Here is a 15,484-nt window from a genome sequence, read left to right on the forward strand (position 1 = left end):
GGTGCCCCAGGAAGCGCTGGAGGAGGAGGAGCCGGGGCGGTACCTGGAGGGCTGGAGGAGGAGCCCGCGCGACCTCGCCGGCCGAGCCACTAGGGACCCGGAACGGCTAGAGGAGCCGCTCCCGCCGCGTTTCCCCTGCGCCTCCCTCTCTCCCGCCGGCCGCAGCGAGTCCCGCGCGCTCTCCCTCCCGCGGGGGCGCTGCACTTTGCGGGACGTAGCTACTCACCCCCGCTCCCCGCCCCATCTCTCTCAGGTGGGCCGGGACGGTGTAAACTGCGGCCTCCAGACAATTAATGATTTTCAGTACGAAAAGGCAGCAGGAGAGTCCTAATTGGTAGAGAGGGATCAGTCCCTCTCCGCCTCATTTGCTCATATTAAATTCTAAAAGGGTTTCTCTGGATTTTATAAGGGGAAGGTTCCCGCTAAGGGCACGTACCTCGGTTGCAGTTTGTCCCTGGTCCTGGTTGGGTCGTGCGGGAGGCAGCCAGTCGATGTGTCCCTTTCACATCGAAGTTTCTCTCTCTGTCTCTTCCTCTCTCTCCCTCCCACTCTATCTGAACAAAAAATAGAAAATTGTCCTCGGGTGAGGATAAAAAAAAAGTATATATGTATTAAAAGCTCTGTTAATTCTATTACAGATATTTTATTTTATTTTATTTTTATTTTTTTTTTAATCCTCGCCCGAGGACATTTTTCCATTTTTTGTACAGATAGAGTGGGAGGGAGAGAGAGGAAGAGAGAGAGAGGGAAACATCGATGTGAAAGGGACACATCGAGTGGCTGCCACCCGCACAACCAACCAGGGCTGGGGACAAACTGCAACCGAGGTACATGCCCTTAGCGGGAACCGAACCCGGGTCTCTCCGGACCGCAGGCGGACGCTCTAACCGCTGAGCCAAACTGGCCAGGGCTATTTACAGATATTTTAAAATCACATATTTACTCTTGTACATATATAAAAAGTGAAACAAATTGATTAAGGTATCACATAAACAACTTTGCATTCAAAATTAGACTCTTTTGAATCATCCTGCTTGACTTGGCATCACAGATGCCCGTTTTCCCACACATCACTCTCTGTGCTATTAAGAACCGTGGTGTTGCAGCATTTGTTGAATTCTCCACTCAAAAAGGGGCTTCCAAGGTGTTGGTAATGTTTCTTGAACTGGGTTGCTGATAACAGGGATGTACTCAACTTGTGAGAATTTGTTGAGCTTAAATACACTTAATGGTACTTGTACTTTTATGTATATATTATACATCAATACAAAGTTTAAACAATTTTTTAAAAATCCACTATTTTTTTCTAGAATTTTCTTACAAGCTACTGACTTCTCCTCTAAAAATTTTCATGCTAGTCTTTGCTTTATCTTAGCAGATATCAACTTGAGAGTTTTAGTCTGAGTTCATGAATGTGTAGGCAATGACAATTATGTAAAGACTATCATTTACTACTTTTCCTAGCAAGGTTATCATTTAAAATTGAAGGAGAAATAAAGAGCTTCCCAGACAAAAAAAAGCTAAAGGAGTTTGTTAGCACCAGTATTACAAGAAATGTTAAAGGGCCTTCAAAGAAGAAAAGAATAAATAAGAATAAAGAAGTAGAAAGGAGAAGAAAACAAAAATAAAATGGCAATAAATATGTATCCATCAATAATCACTTTAAATGTAAATGGCTTAAGCCCTGGCCAGTTTGGCTCAGCGGTTAGAGCGTCGGCCTGCGGTCCGGAGAGACCCGGGTTCGGTTCCCGCTAAGGGCATGTACTTCGGTTGCAGTTTGTCCCCGGCCCTGGTTGGTCGTGTGGGTGGCAGCCACTCGATGTGTCCCTTCACGTCGATGTTTCTCTCTCTCTCTCCTTCCTCTCTCTCCCTCCCACTCTATCTGTACAAAAAATGGAAAAATATCCTCGGGTGAGGATAAAAATAAAAAAAATTAAAAAAAAAAAAAAAATGTAAATGGCTTAAATGCCCCAATCAAAAGTCATAGGGTTGCTGAAAGCAAGACTATACATATGCTGTCTACAAGAGACCTACCTCAGAACAAAAGATACACACAGACTAAAAGCAAAGGGATGGAAAAAGATACTTCATGCAAATGGAAAGGAAATAAAAAGCTGGGGTAGAAATACTTATATCTGACAAAATAGACTTTAAAAGAAAGGCTATAGTAAGAGACAAAGAAGGACACTATATAATAAAGGGAGCAATCCAACAAGAGGATATAACCCTTGCAAACATTTATGCATCCAACATAGGAGTACCTAAATATGTAAAGCATATTTTGATGGATATAAAGGGAGATATCAACAGTATTACAGTCATAGTAGGGGATTTTAACACCCCATTGATATCAATGGATAGATCTTACAGAGAAAATCAACAAAAAAAAAAACAATGGCCTTAAATAACAAACTAAATAAGATGGATTTAATTGATATAGTCAGAACATTTCACCCCAAAGCAGAATATACATTCTTTTCAAATGCACATGGAACATTTTCTAAGACCACATGTTAAGACAAAAATAAGTCTCAATAAATCTCCTCTGGCCATAATGAAATGAAACAAGAATCAATCACAAGGAAAAAACCACTGAAGAACACACAAAGACATGGATGCTAAATAACATGTTACTAAACAATTAATGGGTTAACAATGAGATCAAGGAAGACTCAAAAGATAAATCGAAACAAATGAAAATGAGAACACAACTCAAAAATCTATGGGACACAGCAAAAGCAGTCTAAGAGGAAAATTCATAGCCTTACAGGCCTACCTCAAGAAATAAGAAAAATCTCAAATAAACAATAGAATTTTACCCTTAAAGGAACTAGGAAAAGAACAACAAACAAAGCCCAAGGTGATTAGAAGAAAAGAAATAATAAAGATCACAGCAGAAATGAAATGGAGTCTAAAAGATCAATAAAACCAAGAGCTGGTTCTTTGAAAAGATAAACAAGACTGACAAACCTTTAACCAGACTCATCTAGAAAAAGAGAGAATCCAAATAAATAAAATCAGAAATTAAAGAAGAGAAGTAACAACTGACACCAAAGAAATACAAAGAATTACAAGAAAATATTATGAACAACGATATGCCAACAAATTGACAATCTGGATAAAATGGATAAATTCCTAGATATATACAATCTTCCAAAACTGAACCAGAATGAATCAGAGAAGCTGGACAGAGTACAACTAGTGAAACTGAAGTAGTAATAAAAAAAAATCTCTCAACAAATGAAAGTCCTGGACTAGATGGCTTCACGGGTGAATTTTACCAAACATTCAAAGAAGAATTAACACCTATCCTTCTCAAAAAATTCAAGAGGAGGGAAGACTCCTAAGCTCATTTTAGGAGGCCAGCATTATCCTAATTCTAAAATCAGATAAAGTCACTATAAAGAAAGAAAATCATATCCCTGATGAACATAGATGCTAAAATCCTCAACAAAATATTAGCGAACTGGATCCAGCAATACATTAGAAAGATCATACACCATGATCAAGTGGAATTTATTCCAGGGATGCAAGGTTGACACAATATTCCCAAAACAATAAACGTGATACACCACATAAAATGAAGGATAAAAACCACATGATCATATCAACAGACACAGAAAAGGTATCTGATAAAACCTCTTAGCCAAGCGGAAATAGAAGGACACACTCAGTGCAGCAAAGGCCATATATGACAAACCCACACCCATCATACTCAATGGGCAAATACTACAATCATTTCCCTTAAGATCTGGAACTAGATAGGGATGCCTACTTTCATCACTCTTATCTGACACAGTACTGGAAGTCCTAGCCACAAAAATCAAACAAGAAATATAAGGCATCTAATGTGGAAAGGAAGAAGTAAAACTGTCATTTGCAGATGACATAATACTGTATATAAAGAACACTAAAAAATCCACCAACAAACTACTAGAACTGATAAATTCAGTAAAGTAACAGGATACTATATATATGTATATATCCAGAAATCAGTTGCATATGAAAACAATCCCATTTACAATTGCATCTATCTATTTATGAATGAATTTAAACAAGGATGTAAAAGACCTGTACTCAGAAAATTCTAAGACACTGAAGAAAAAAAAATTGAAGATACAAATAAGTAAAAGCATAAACTGTGTTCAAGGATAGGAAGACTTAACATCATTAAAATGTCCATACCCCAAACAATCTACAGATTCAATGCACTTCCAATCAAGTTACCAATGGTGTATTTCATAGAACTAGAACAAATTCCAAAAATTTATATGGAATCACAAAAGACCCCAAAGAGCCACAACAATATTGAGAAAGAACAAAGGTGGAGGAATCACACTACCTGATATCAAATTATACTGTACGGTGATAGTAACTAAACCAGCATGGTACTGACATGAAAACAAACATATAGATCAATGGGACAGAATAGGGAACCCAGAATAGGGACAGAAATAAACCCATGCACCTTTATGGTCAGTTAGTATTTGACAAAGGAGGCAAAAACATACAGTGGGGTAAAAAACAAAACAGAACTATCATTTGGTTCCAAAAATTTTGAGACATCCATTTCATCAACTAAAAATGTGAAAAATTGTTTAAAATTATTTTATACTGTTTTAAAAAAGAATAGCATAACATTTTTCACAACATATATTTTTTTATCCTCACTCAAGGACATTTTTGCATTTATCTTCAGATAGAGCAGGAGAAAGAGAGGGAAGAAGAGAAACATCAACATGAGAGAGACACATCGAGTGGTTGCCACCCATACGACCCCAACCAGGGCTGGGGACAAACTGTAACCGAGGTACATGCCCTTAGCGGGAACTGAACCCGGCCTCTCTTGTCAACGGGCCGACGCTCTAACCGCTGAGCCTAACTGGCCAGGGCCATTTTTCACAATATTTACCTTACCTTTAAATAACTTTTTAATCAGTGATTGTTTAATGGTTGAATATTCCATTTAATAACTATATCCTAAGTTGCTTAACTATCCCCATATTTTAGATGACTTTGCACCCATTTTTTGCCATTGTAACTCATGTTACAATGGCTATTTCCCTATAGATAGTTTGTAGTACACATTGTTAGTTGCCTATCTAAAATCCATTTCCCTCTCTTCCTTGCTAACAGAAACTCAGTTTTGTTGGGATGGTTATAGTGTGCCTAAGCTGAGGGGCCAAAAATCCTATTTCTTGCTTTCAAGGCTTCCCTTGTTGGTAGAGTAGCCATGAAATCCAGTTCTAGCCAATCAGACCTAAAGAAAGCAGATGCAGGGGTACTGTGAAAGCTTTTGTTTTCCTAATAAAAGGAAGAGATGTGGCAACACCCCTTCTTGTTGCCTTAAACACATAAGAAATATCTATGAAGGTAAAGGTAGTATTATTACGTCCATTTTTCCAGATAAGGAGACTTCGGCATAGAAATGTTAAGTAACTTGCCCATGTTTATACATCTATGCCAGAGGCAGCATCTGAATCCAGTCTGACTTCACACTAAGGATGACAGGGCAGAAGAGGAGCCTAAGATCCTGAGGGCATCACGGAGCTCAAATCAGCAACTGTCTGCCTCCAGACTTCTCATGTGAGACTGGAGTCTGGTTACACTATTTTTAGATGCTATCCAGTTTCTTGCAGCAGAACAGCCCCAAACACATCTCTCAGCATATACTGAACCATTTTCTTTAAGAGACTCTCAGACATGGGTTTGAGTCAAAGGTTATGACTCCTTTTTTAGGTTCTTGGCACCTACCACAAATTTTATTTTCCCTAAGAATTATACTAACATAGTGCTTTTGTTAACATTGATGATTGCTGGGTAGAGGAAAGGGTCTCATCTAACACCCCCAGTAAACACATGGAAGGCAGTGGTTAAGAAGGTGACACCACAGCCCTCCCTGGCTGGTTTGACTCAGTGGTTGGAGCGTAGGCCTGCGGACCAGAGTTGCGGGTTTGTTTCCCGATAGGGGCACGTACCAAAAGAAAAAAGCCCTGGCCAGTTTGGCTCAGCGGTTAGAGCATTGGCCTGTGGTCCAGAGAGACCCAGGTTCGGTTCCTGCTAAGGGCACGTACCTCAGTTGCAGTTTGTCCCCAGCCCTGGTTGGGTTGTGCGGGAGGCAGCCACTCGATGTGTCCCTTTCACATCCATGTTTCTCTCTCTCTCTGTTCCTCTCTTTCCCTCCCACTCTATCTGAACAAAAAATGGGAAAATGTCCTCGGGTGAGGATTAAAAAAAAGAAGGTGGGACCACAATTCATCTGGTGTATTTTTTTTTTGGTATGTGCCCCTAGCGGGAACCGCACCCGGGACTCTGGTCCGCAGGCTGGCACTCCGACCGATGAGGCAAACTGGCCAGGGCTCGTCTGGTGTATTTGCATATTAATCCTTGCCTTGGTTTAAGTGCATTCCCCTCCGATTTAAAAAAAAATTCACAAGAGTGAGTCTTAAGGCACCTTTATTCTTCGGCCTCAAATAAAAGTGCTTCTTACACAATGACATAAGTGAAAATATGTACACTGTAAAAGATTCGGAAAGTAAAGTAGAAAGAAAAAACTCTCACATGATTCCAACATCAAAGAAAACCATGTTTAATATTTGGCATATTTCTTGGACTTTTATTATTCCCTATCTGCTCACGTGTAATTGGATTATACTATAAATACTTTGTATTTTGTTCTTTTCATTTATAAGCATTTCCTATTGTAAATATTTTAATGGCTACATAATATTCCACCATGTGAATAAACCATAGTTTAACCATTTCCATATTGAGATCAAATTGACAAAACAATGAAAGCAGAATTTGCAGAACGAAATAAAAATATCACGAGTGGCCTATACAAATATGTGATATTTAAATAGTACAGAATAAGCTGCTTTCTGTTCTTGTTTCGTTTTAAATATGTACAGACCAAAAACTGTACTAAGAGAGAAAAGGTTATTTCTTTAAAAAGAGAAAAGGATCCATGTCAGTAACTTACCTTCTTATTGCTATTCGACATGTTCTAAAAATCTCATAATACATTCTAAAAATATGTAAGCAATAGTTAATTTTTATTTTTATACAATAAAGGTTGTCACTTAGTAAAACAGTTTTATAGTCTGAAGAACAGAATATTACAGCTGATTAAACATTCTGGTTAATACAGAGTTGCCATACAACACTCTACATAGATTATAAATTTTCAAAGAATTGAATATGAAGTAATAAAAATGAAATTTATATTAATCACAGCCTTTAAAAAGTTGTACCAACTTTTAAACCATAACTTTTTTTTTATGATTCAGGAATACATTTCCTACTGCTGCCCTGTTCATCTTAAGCATCAGTTTGTCAGCAAACAGGCATTTCACCCTCCTGTCAGCTAAAATGTCCCTTTGTCAGGATGCCCCTGTCCCTAAGCTGTGCCTTTTTTGATAGCTCTATAAGTGGCCTTGTATTATACAGTCATTTTTAAAGTCTATTTCCTTCATTGGTTTCCAAGTTCTATGTGGCACAAACATTGTGTTTGCAACACACACAGCATCTAGCAGGGTGCTTTGCATATAGTGAACATTCAATACCATTTCTGCATTTCAAACTAGTTCCCCCCAAAATGGATGAGGGAGTAAAAGAAATATTTGTAGCAACTACAATCGGCATTTCAAATACATTAAGAGATAAAATAAAAACTTATTAATATCTAAACTTTGATAAGAAATTCACTGAATGCTTACTTTGTGGCAAATACCATGCTAAATTCTAATAAATATTAGTTCTCAGAATCTCAAAACAATCAGTGAGGTAGGTCATGTTTCAAATATTTGCTGAACCTGGGTATAGCACAGGTGGAGCTTATTTTGTGGAGCTTATTTTCCAGTGGAACTTGCTAAGATAACATACATAATACATCAGCATTCCAGTCATATATATATATTTATATATATATAAAACACTGGACAATGTGAGTTCATCCCCAGAAATGGACCCATTCTCAGAGCTGACAAAAATTTGAACCTGAAAAGCTGAAGATGAGACGCTGGTGGCTCCTTCAAGGTAAGTCACCCTGAACGGCCACTCTGCCTTTGCTGGTGGCAGCCAACCTTGTAAGGACCTGATCTTCAGATTTATAGCAAACATAAAATAATCTCAAGAGATTCATAATATAATAAAAGAAACCATACAGAGATAAAATACTATGGGATTAAAGAAATAAAACAGACTTAAGACTTCACCTTTGTAAACCAGCTAGTTTTCCATCTTGCATATAAATTTCAGTTAAGAGCAGGGTGAAGTCACAGAACACAAGTCAGAACATTGACTAGACTTTGGTCTCTTGGTATCTAAGTGGGATGGAAAAGTCTAGCAGAAGGATGAAATTTTCAGGCACCATTACAATTCATGCAGTCAAGTGTGGTCCCCAGCTGCTATGCCATTTTGATTTTATTTACCCCTCTCTGGAGCTAGATACATGAGACACTCAGTTCAAAAATGCAAAAAGAAAAGAGCAGTTTCCAGTCTGAACAATTCAAATTTGCATCGGACACTTTGTGTGAAACACTGAAGTTGCTAAGGTTGACTCGGAGAGCTCCCCTCACTAGGCCAGTGCAATTTAATCATTAAACATCAAGGTCTTCACAACTAATCCCCAGCATGTTGGAGAAAGTCACACAGTTTCTTTTTTGAAAGTCACACATTCAAATACAACTTAAGTTGAACTTAGAAAGTGATCAGAAGATACTGGAGTGGAACAATAAAAGTAGTTTTAGAAGCTGCTTTCTAATTCAGAGTGGGCAGAAAATTGCTTTTTACTTTAAAGTAATAAAGAATGACTTTCTCATCTACCACAATATTATCTAAGAATCCGAGGTAAAAGGCACCAAGCTTTCCAAATGCAACAACTTGCAAACAGAGAGACTAACCATGCTTTCATGTCCCCTGAAATCTACTCAAGCATACCCAGGGAAGGGAGACCAACACAGCTGCTCAGCGCATAGAAGAGTACCTGTTTGATATTAGAAACCTTTTTATGGACACAAGGCTGAAAATATTAAGGGTGAAAAATGGCTAAGGGAACCAATTTGATTTATTATTCCTCTATGGAAGAGTGAGCAGCCCAAATGATAAAGACTCTCCAAGATTACTATTTATACTTAAGGCAATATTAAAAGCAAGGTTTTTATCTGGTATTCAAAAAATATTTAAATCTTTTGGATGGACTGAAAGAGCTAAACTGTCTACCCAAAATCTGTACAGCAGGGACCTGTTTTCAGCAGGTAAGCCTATTTACAAGTAAGAACCTCTTACTCTTGTAACACTGTCCTGTTTCATTTTAAGAGAATATATAACTCCCGTCCCCTGCAGAGCTTTTCTATAAGGCCTCTGTGACCCCATAGAAATATGAACCTATCTCTAATACAGAACTATTTACACTGCACTGCAACTACACATATACACACCTCTGTCCCCCACATCCTCTAAATAAGCTGTGAATGCCTTGAATGAGGGATTATGGTCATTTTTACTTCTACTGATATCAAGCACTCAGTAATTTATTCTTCGCATGAATGAGAAATGAAAACGATTTTACAACATCACTACTGTTTACTTTTCTAAGATTACCACCATTACTCATCTCTAAAATATAAACACAAAATTGCTACCAAATTTACTTTGGTTTTCACAGTATAGTGTTTCTGGACTTTTTAATGTAAACATTCTTGATTTATTAATTTTCAGAGTAATGACACACATTTAGCATTCTCTTTGGAATAAAAATCTTGCAGGTCCAGGTTACTTCATCCTTTTTCTCTTTTTCAAAAGTGCATCTCGTAGTGCCAGCTGGAAGATAAGAAAAAACAACTAAACATAACTCTTGGGTACCCAATTATACTAATTTGGTTATATGAAAGTGTACTGAAATGGAATCACTAAATCATCATCCTTATCCTCAAAAACTACAAATAGTGAAGTATTCCATAACAGACCAGATCTGTCACCAGGCTAGGGCCTCCTTACTGCTTAGAAATAGACAAAGCTCTTGAATGCTGTTCCCACTCCATTGGACAAAAGCTTAAAACAGAGCAGCTACAGAAGACAGAGATGGAGCACTACCTGTCTCCAGAGATATTACAAGGTACTTCTCTAGTCTATACAGTTAATACTCTACAGTTATGGGTGGAACACACTGTCTAAAAGCCAACAGGAAAACAGATTTTTTTTTCAAAATCACCTCTTTCAAGATCACATATATTCCACTAAATATGGCACACACAGGACCATATACAGATGTCTATAATATATAATTTAGAACACAAGAAAAATGTTCCCTGTATTTGCAGATTTTCAAATGGGTTTATTTAATGCAATAAATAAACTAAGAACATTTTACAATAAGTAATTATTAAAATTAACTCAGAATCCCGAAAATTGTGTTTTAAGACAAAAATATTTATTTTAGTTACTATGGGCTAATTAGTAAGTTGTTTAATTATTTTGTCTTGGAGGTGTGAACCCTGAGAAAGAAGGTACCTACTAAGAAGGACTCCTGGTGGTTAGCTGGGCTCAAAATTAAAAAATAAAACAAAGCAGAGCCTAGCAGCTGTTCTGCACAGGGGGCTCTCATGCAAACTGCACTTCAGGAAGAAGCCTGCACTGATCTGCCTGTCTCAGCACTGAAATGCCTGCCTGCACTGTGCTTCCACCATCTGAGATCTGAGCCGGCCTTTATAATGTAGTTCTCGGGATCCTATTTCAACCAATAGGGCTGAGGCTTTCCCCATTCAATCGGAGTTGTGCAGCTCTGACCAATCAGAGTGGTTCTATTCTGACCACAGGTTTTGAACCAATTAAGCTTCGAAAATTTGGAGACCTTATTTGCATGAGGACAGATGAATCAGGAGTCAGGGTGAGGACTCCAGTCCCTATAAGCCATCTCCTCTCTAGCTCTGGGAGTGCACTTTCCCTTTCCACTAAAGACTGGGTCCCGCCCTGGCTGGTTTGGCTCAGCAGTTAGAGCATTGGCCTGCGGTCCAGAAAGACCCGGGTTCGGTTCCTGCTAAAGGCATGTACCTCAGTTGCAGTTTGTCCCCGGCCCTGGTTGGGTTGTGTGGGTGGCAACCACTCGATGTGTCCCTTTCACGTCGATGTTTCTCTCTCTCTCAATCCCCCTCCCACTCTATCTGAACAAAAAATGGAAAAATGTCCTCAGATGAGGATTAAAAAAAAAAGACTGGGTCTCCCCCTGGCTGAGCTGAAACACCAAAGGTATCTTGCCAGAGCACAGCAAAATAGACCAGACTAGTGCAGTGCAAAGCAGACCAGCATGTAGTAAAGTAGACCATCCAGGAGCAGAGCAGGGCTGTTTAGCTAGAGAGGGGCCGGGCCTCAGGGCTATATCATAATCGAGCTGTTTTATACTGAATGAAGTTTCCTTCTTTAGCACATCCCAAATGAGGGATTCCTATTGGTGTTGACTTGGTAAGTTGACGGATATATTTATGATTAAATTAAAGTAGTGAATTATGTATTCTAATTTGACTGGTCCCAGACTTTAATCCCATGTGGTTCTTCCCTAACCACAGGAACTGGGTTCCTAAACTTAAAAATGAAGAGTTTAAGAACTGAAGAAAAGGAAGACTACACAATCAATGTTCAAAGTGAACCTATGAAAGTTCTTAAAAGTTTTACATGTCCCAGAAGAAAATAAATAAAACAGAAAAATAAATCCAAAGTTAAAAAAAGATAACCAAGGTCAGCGTACATGTCTTAAGTGTATGATGAATACTATTCCAATTCCCAAGCACCACTCTTGGATTCCGAGAAACTTTTAAAGATCTGTCACTTTTGAATTATAATAAGATATGTATTCATTTTTTGGGGGTCAGGGTGGGGAGTTGCCTGGCTCTACCTCTAAATGTTCAAAGTTTTTACATTTTATGATTTTAAGTTATAAGCTCTTGCCTTTAGATCATATCTTGATATTTCTTGTGGATAGGCAGAATAAATTAATACTTTCATTTTAACCTAATTTGCATGGCCAAGAAGGTATTTCTCAGACTCATCTGTCTTATTTTCTCAACTGTAAAATCAGTTTAATCACAGTACCTCCTCATATTGCTGTATGCTGAGGAAATAAATATGTTGAGTAGGAACAAAGCCAGGTTTCTCTATCATGCCAAAAAAGGCATGCTAAAAAACAGAGGAAGTCGCTAAAATGTAGGAAGATCACAAAAACCTCATAATGAAGCAAGGCCTATCAACTACTACTATTTCCTCTACCCTAAACTCTTACAAAGGTCTAGTGAAGGATAAACTAATGGAATTAATAAATTCAACTATGAATTTAAATTGAATTGGAAAATTTTAAATATTAAATGGCACCTTTCCTTTTCCCGTAACTTCAACAACTTCTATTCAAATGCTGTCATTTTACTATTTACATAATATTGTTAAACAGTTTAGAACTAGAAAGATTAAATAAACAGACAATAGATTTTAAATGGCACCTGGCCGGTTTTCCTCAGCAGTTAGAGCGTCAGCCCACAGACCAGAGTCACGGGTTCAATTTCGGTCAAGGGGATGTATCTCGGTTGTAATTCAATCCCTGGCCCTAGTTGGGGTTATGTGGAAGGCAACCAATCGATGAGTCTCTCACGTCAGTGTCTCTCTCTCTATCTCTCCCCCTCCCGCCTCCCACTCCATCTGAAGTTAAATGAATATCCTCGGGTGAGGATTTAATTAATACTTAATTCAATTAATACTGGCTTGGTTCCCACATGGACAGAGCATTACCCTGGAGACCTGGCCATTACATTCAGGCCTAGAAGGCTTATCCTTGGCTAGCATTTTGGAACACCGATTCAGAATGTGGGACTAGTTTACCCTTGACCAGATTTCCTGGAGATTCTTCAGAATATAGTTAGATACACTTTGGTGTACCTCCCGTAGAAAAAGACATTAAAATATAAATTGGTTTCACTACAGTGAATTACTGAAATAAAAAGCCCATCACAAGACTAACCATGAAAGACAAAAAATGGATAAAATGGAATCCCAAAGGTCTGTAAACATAAAGGCTTTGCAAAAGGGCACATACTAACAACAGAGCCTTTAGTTTGCATGCTTTACTAAAACTGTTTCTGAGCTATTACCACACATAACTGTTGCTTTTAAAAAACTACCAGACATGCCCTGGCTGGTTTTGCTCAGAGGTTAGAGGGTCGGCCTGCAGTCCGGAGAACCCAGGTTCGGTTCCGCTAAGGGCACGTACCTCGGTTGCAGTTTGTCCCCGGCCCCCGTTGGGGTCGTGTGAGTGGCAACCACTCGATGTTTCTCTCTCTCTCTCTTTCTCCCTCTTTCCCTCCTGCTTTATCTGAAGATAAGTGCAAAAAATAAAAAATAATAATCAAAGACTACCAAATAATAAGCACTCAAAAATTCTTATTCAGTTAATTTTGATATTCTATCACATCAATGCCAGAACATTTTAGCAAGGGAATGCTCTGTACCCTTTTACTTATAGAGGAGAAAAACAGATTCCCCTTTGGTCACACAGATAAATCTCAACCAAGTCAGGTCAAGGACTTGCATGCCCTATCTTCCACCTCTCCGATAACTCTCCCCATTAACCCTAAGACACAGTGGCGCAAGGTCTTTAGGAGGCATAAGTCCATCCCAAAGTAAAATTGTTTTAAAATGTCAATACCAAGCTTCAGGTTGAACTCACCTGCTTTTCTCGGAAGGAACGCTTATTTTTTGAACGAACATTATGGCTATACCGCATCATCATAAAGTTTTTTTGTTTTTTCTTCTCTTTATTTGTGGAACTGGAAAATGGATTCATTTTGGTTTTCTTCCTCACAAATTCTTTTCGGTCTGTCTTTCCAGCCTATCAGCACACACATACACAAAACAATTCAGGAGTTACCTAATCAGCATACATGTCTCTTCTGTGCCAAGTGCTCTACTGGATGCCAAGGACACAAAGATGAACGGAACAAAGTCCTCACTCCCCGCTGACTCAGTCCAGGGGAAATGGACCATGATGTACTGCAGTGGGGCAAGTGGAGCTCAGTGGAAGAAAAGGTCATAAGTCAGCCTGGTGTGGTCTGAGGAACTTCCTAGAAAGGGAGACCTAAGAACTGTTTTTTATAGGGTGAAGGCATTCAGGGTTGAGGGGTGGGGAGGAGGAGGAGAAAACGCAGTAGAGCATTTCAGGAAATAGGAATAACAGTACACGCAAAGGTGTGGAGGAGGAAGAACATGGGTTTTTTAACGTATCTAAACAGGTTTTAGTACAAATGGAATGCAGAGGGTGACGTGGAGCCAGCAGGGTCTGATGCCTGAAACAAGCAAAGGTACAGAAAATGTAGGCAGGGTGCAGTCACACAGTACTTCCCAAAGGCCAATCCAACTGTCTGGCTTTTCATTCAGGACTGTGAACATTCCCCTGCTTTTCCGATAGCTTTGATAAGTGTATTGAGCCTCCCTGACACCACGAGCATGTAACAGAGCTTTCTGTGCTCCACAACATGTTCTGGATGGCGGTTACATGGTTACCTAGTTGCTAAACTCATCTAACTGAATACCTCATACCTGTGCATTTCATTCTATGTTCAGTATACTGTACCTTTATTTAAAACACTATAATAAAATACTACCATTCTGTGCCTATACAAGTTCTGGGTCAGCCCTGGCCGGTTTGGCTCAGCGGTTAGAGCATCGGCCTGCGGTCCGGAGAGACCCGGGTTCGGTTCCCGCTAAGGGCACGTACTTCGGTTGCAGTTTGTCCCCGGCCCTGGTTGGTGTGCGGTGGCAGCCACTCGAGGTGTCCCTTTCACATCGATGTTTCTCTCTCTCTGTCTCTTCCTCTCTCTCCCTCCCACTCTATCTGTACAAAAAATGGAAAAATGTCCTCGGGTGAGGATAAAAAAAAAAAAAAGTTCTGGGTCATATTTCATTTCTTTGTTTTCTGTTTAAAGGACAAGGGAACAGTACGCCTCACTCACCATTGCAGTTGCTAGTCTGGTCTCCTTGTCAGACTTTGGCTTTTTATGAAGGCGTTCAATGTCCCGAAGAGAAAGTAACTCGCCCCTAGGATGAAGGAAAACAGATAGCATGAAACAAGAGTGGAATTCCTCTCCCTAATACTTTCATTACCATGTGAGCTCATTGAAGACCTGGGGTACGTGCTGTTGTACCTGGACTCTTCATCACTGTCTATTTCAATATATTTCCTCTTTTGGGCTTTCCCAGGGGCAGCATCAAGTTCTTTCCTCATTTGGGCCAGCCGGATTTTCTGGAAGTCTTCCTGAGTTAAAACTCGGCTGGTGCTGACAGCTGCAGCTTTGGCTTTCCGCTCCTCCTCGGGCATGCTGTTCAGCTTCCTGGACTTTAAGGACACAACAAAGGCTTTATGTTTACTAGCTCAGGTGAGAGTTTAATCCCAAAAAGGCCCTGCGTAAATTAGTAAACATTGGAGTGATGCACTGATGGAAAGACA

The 15,484-nt window shown here is 39.3% G+C and overlaps 1 protein-coding gene across 1 annotated transcript in view; it reads right to left on the reverse strand.

Annotated features, from left to right (window-relative positions):
* Nucleotides 1–6,474: 6,474 nt before the first annotated feature.
* The window catches only part of SDAD1 (SDA1 domain containing 1), a 32,458-nt gene continuing 23,448 nt past the window's right edge, over nucleotides 6,475–15,484 (reverse strand). The window contains exons 19-22 of the mRNA XM_036274974.1: nucleotides 15,183–15,373; nucleotides 14,991–15,075; nucleotides 13,709–13,870; nucleotides 6,475–9,822 (exon numbers count right to left, since the gene is read on the reverse strand). Of these exons, the coding sequence (XP_036130867.1) occupies nucleotides 9,775–9,822; nucleotides 13,709–13,870; nucleotides 14,991–15,075; nucleotides 15,183–15,373 (486 nt within the window). The 3' untranslated portion in view covers nucleotides 6,475–9,774. The remainder of the gene's footprint in view (nucleotides 9,823–13,708; nucleotides 13,871–14,990; nucleotides 15,076–15,182; nucleotides 15,374–15,484) is intronic.

This window comes from Molossus molossus, unplaced genomic scaffold, assembly GCF_014108415.1.
Source record: "Molossus molossus isolate mMolMol1 unplaced genomic scaffold, mMolMol1.p scaffold_m16_p_1, whole genome shotgun sequence".
Taxonomy (NCBI): domain Eukaryota; kingdom Metazoa; phylum Chordata; class Mammalia; order Chiroptera; family Molossidae; genus Molossus; species Molossus molossus.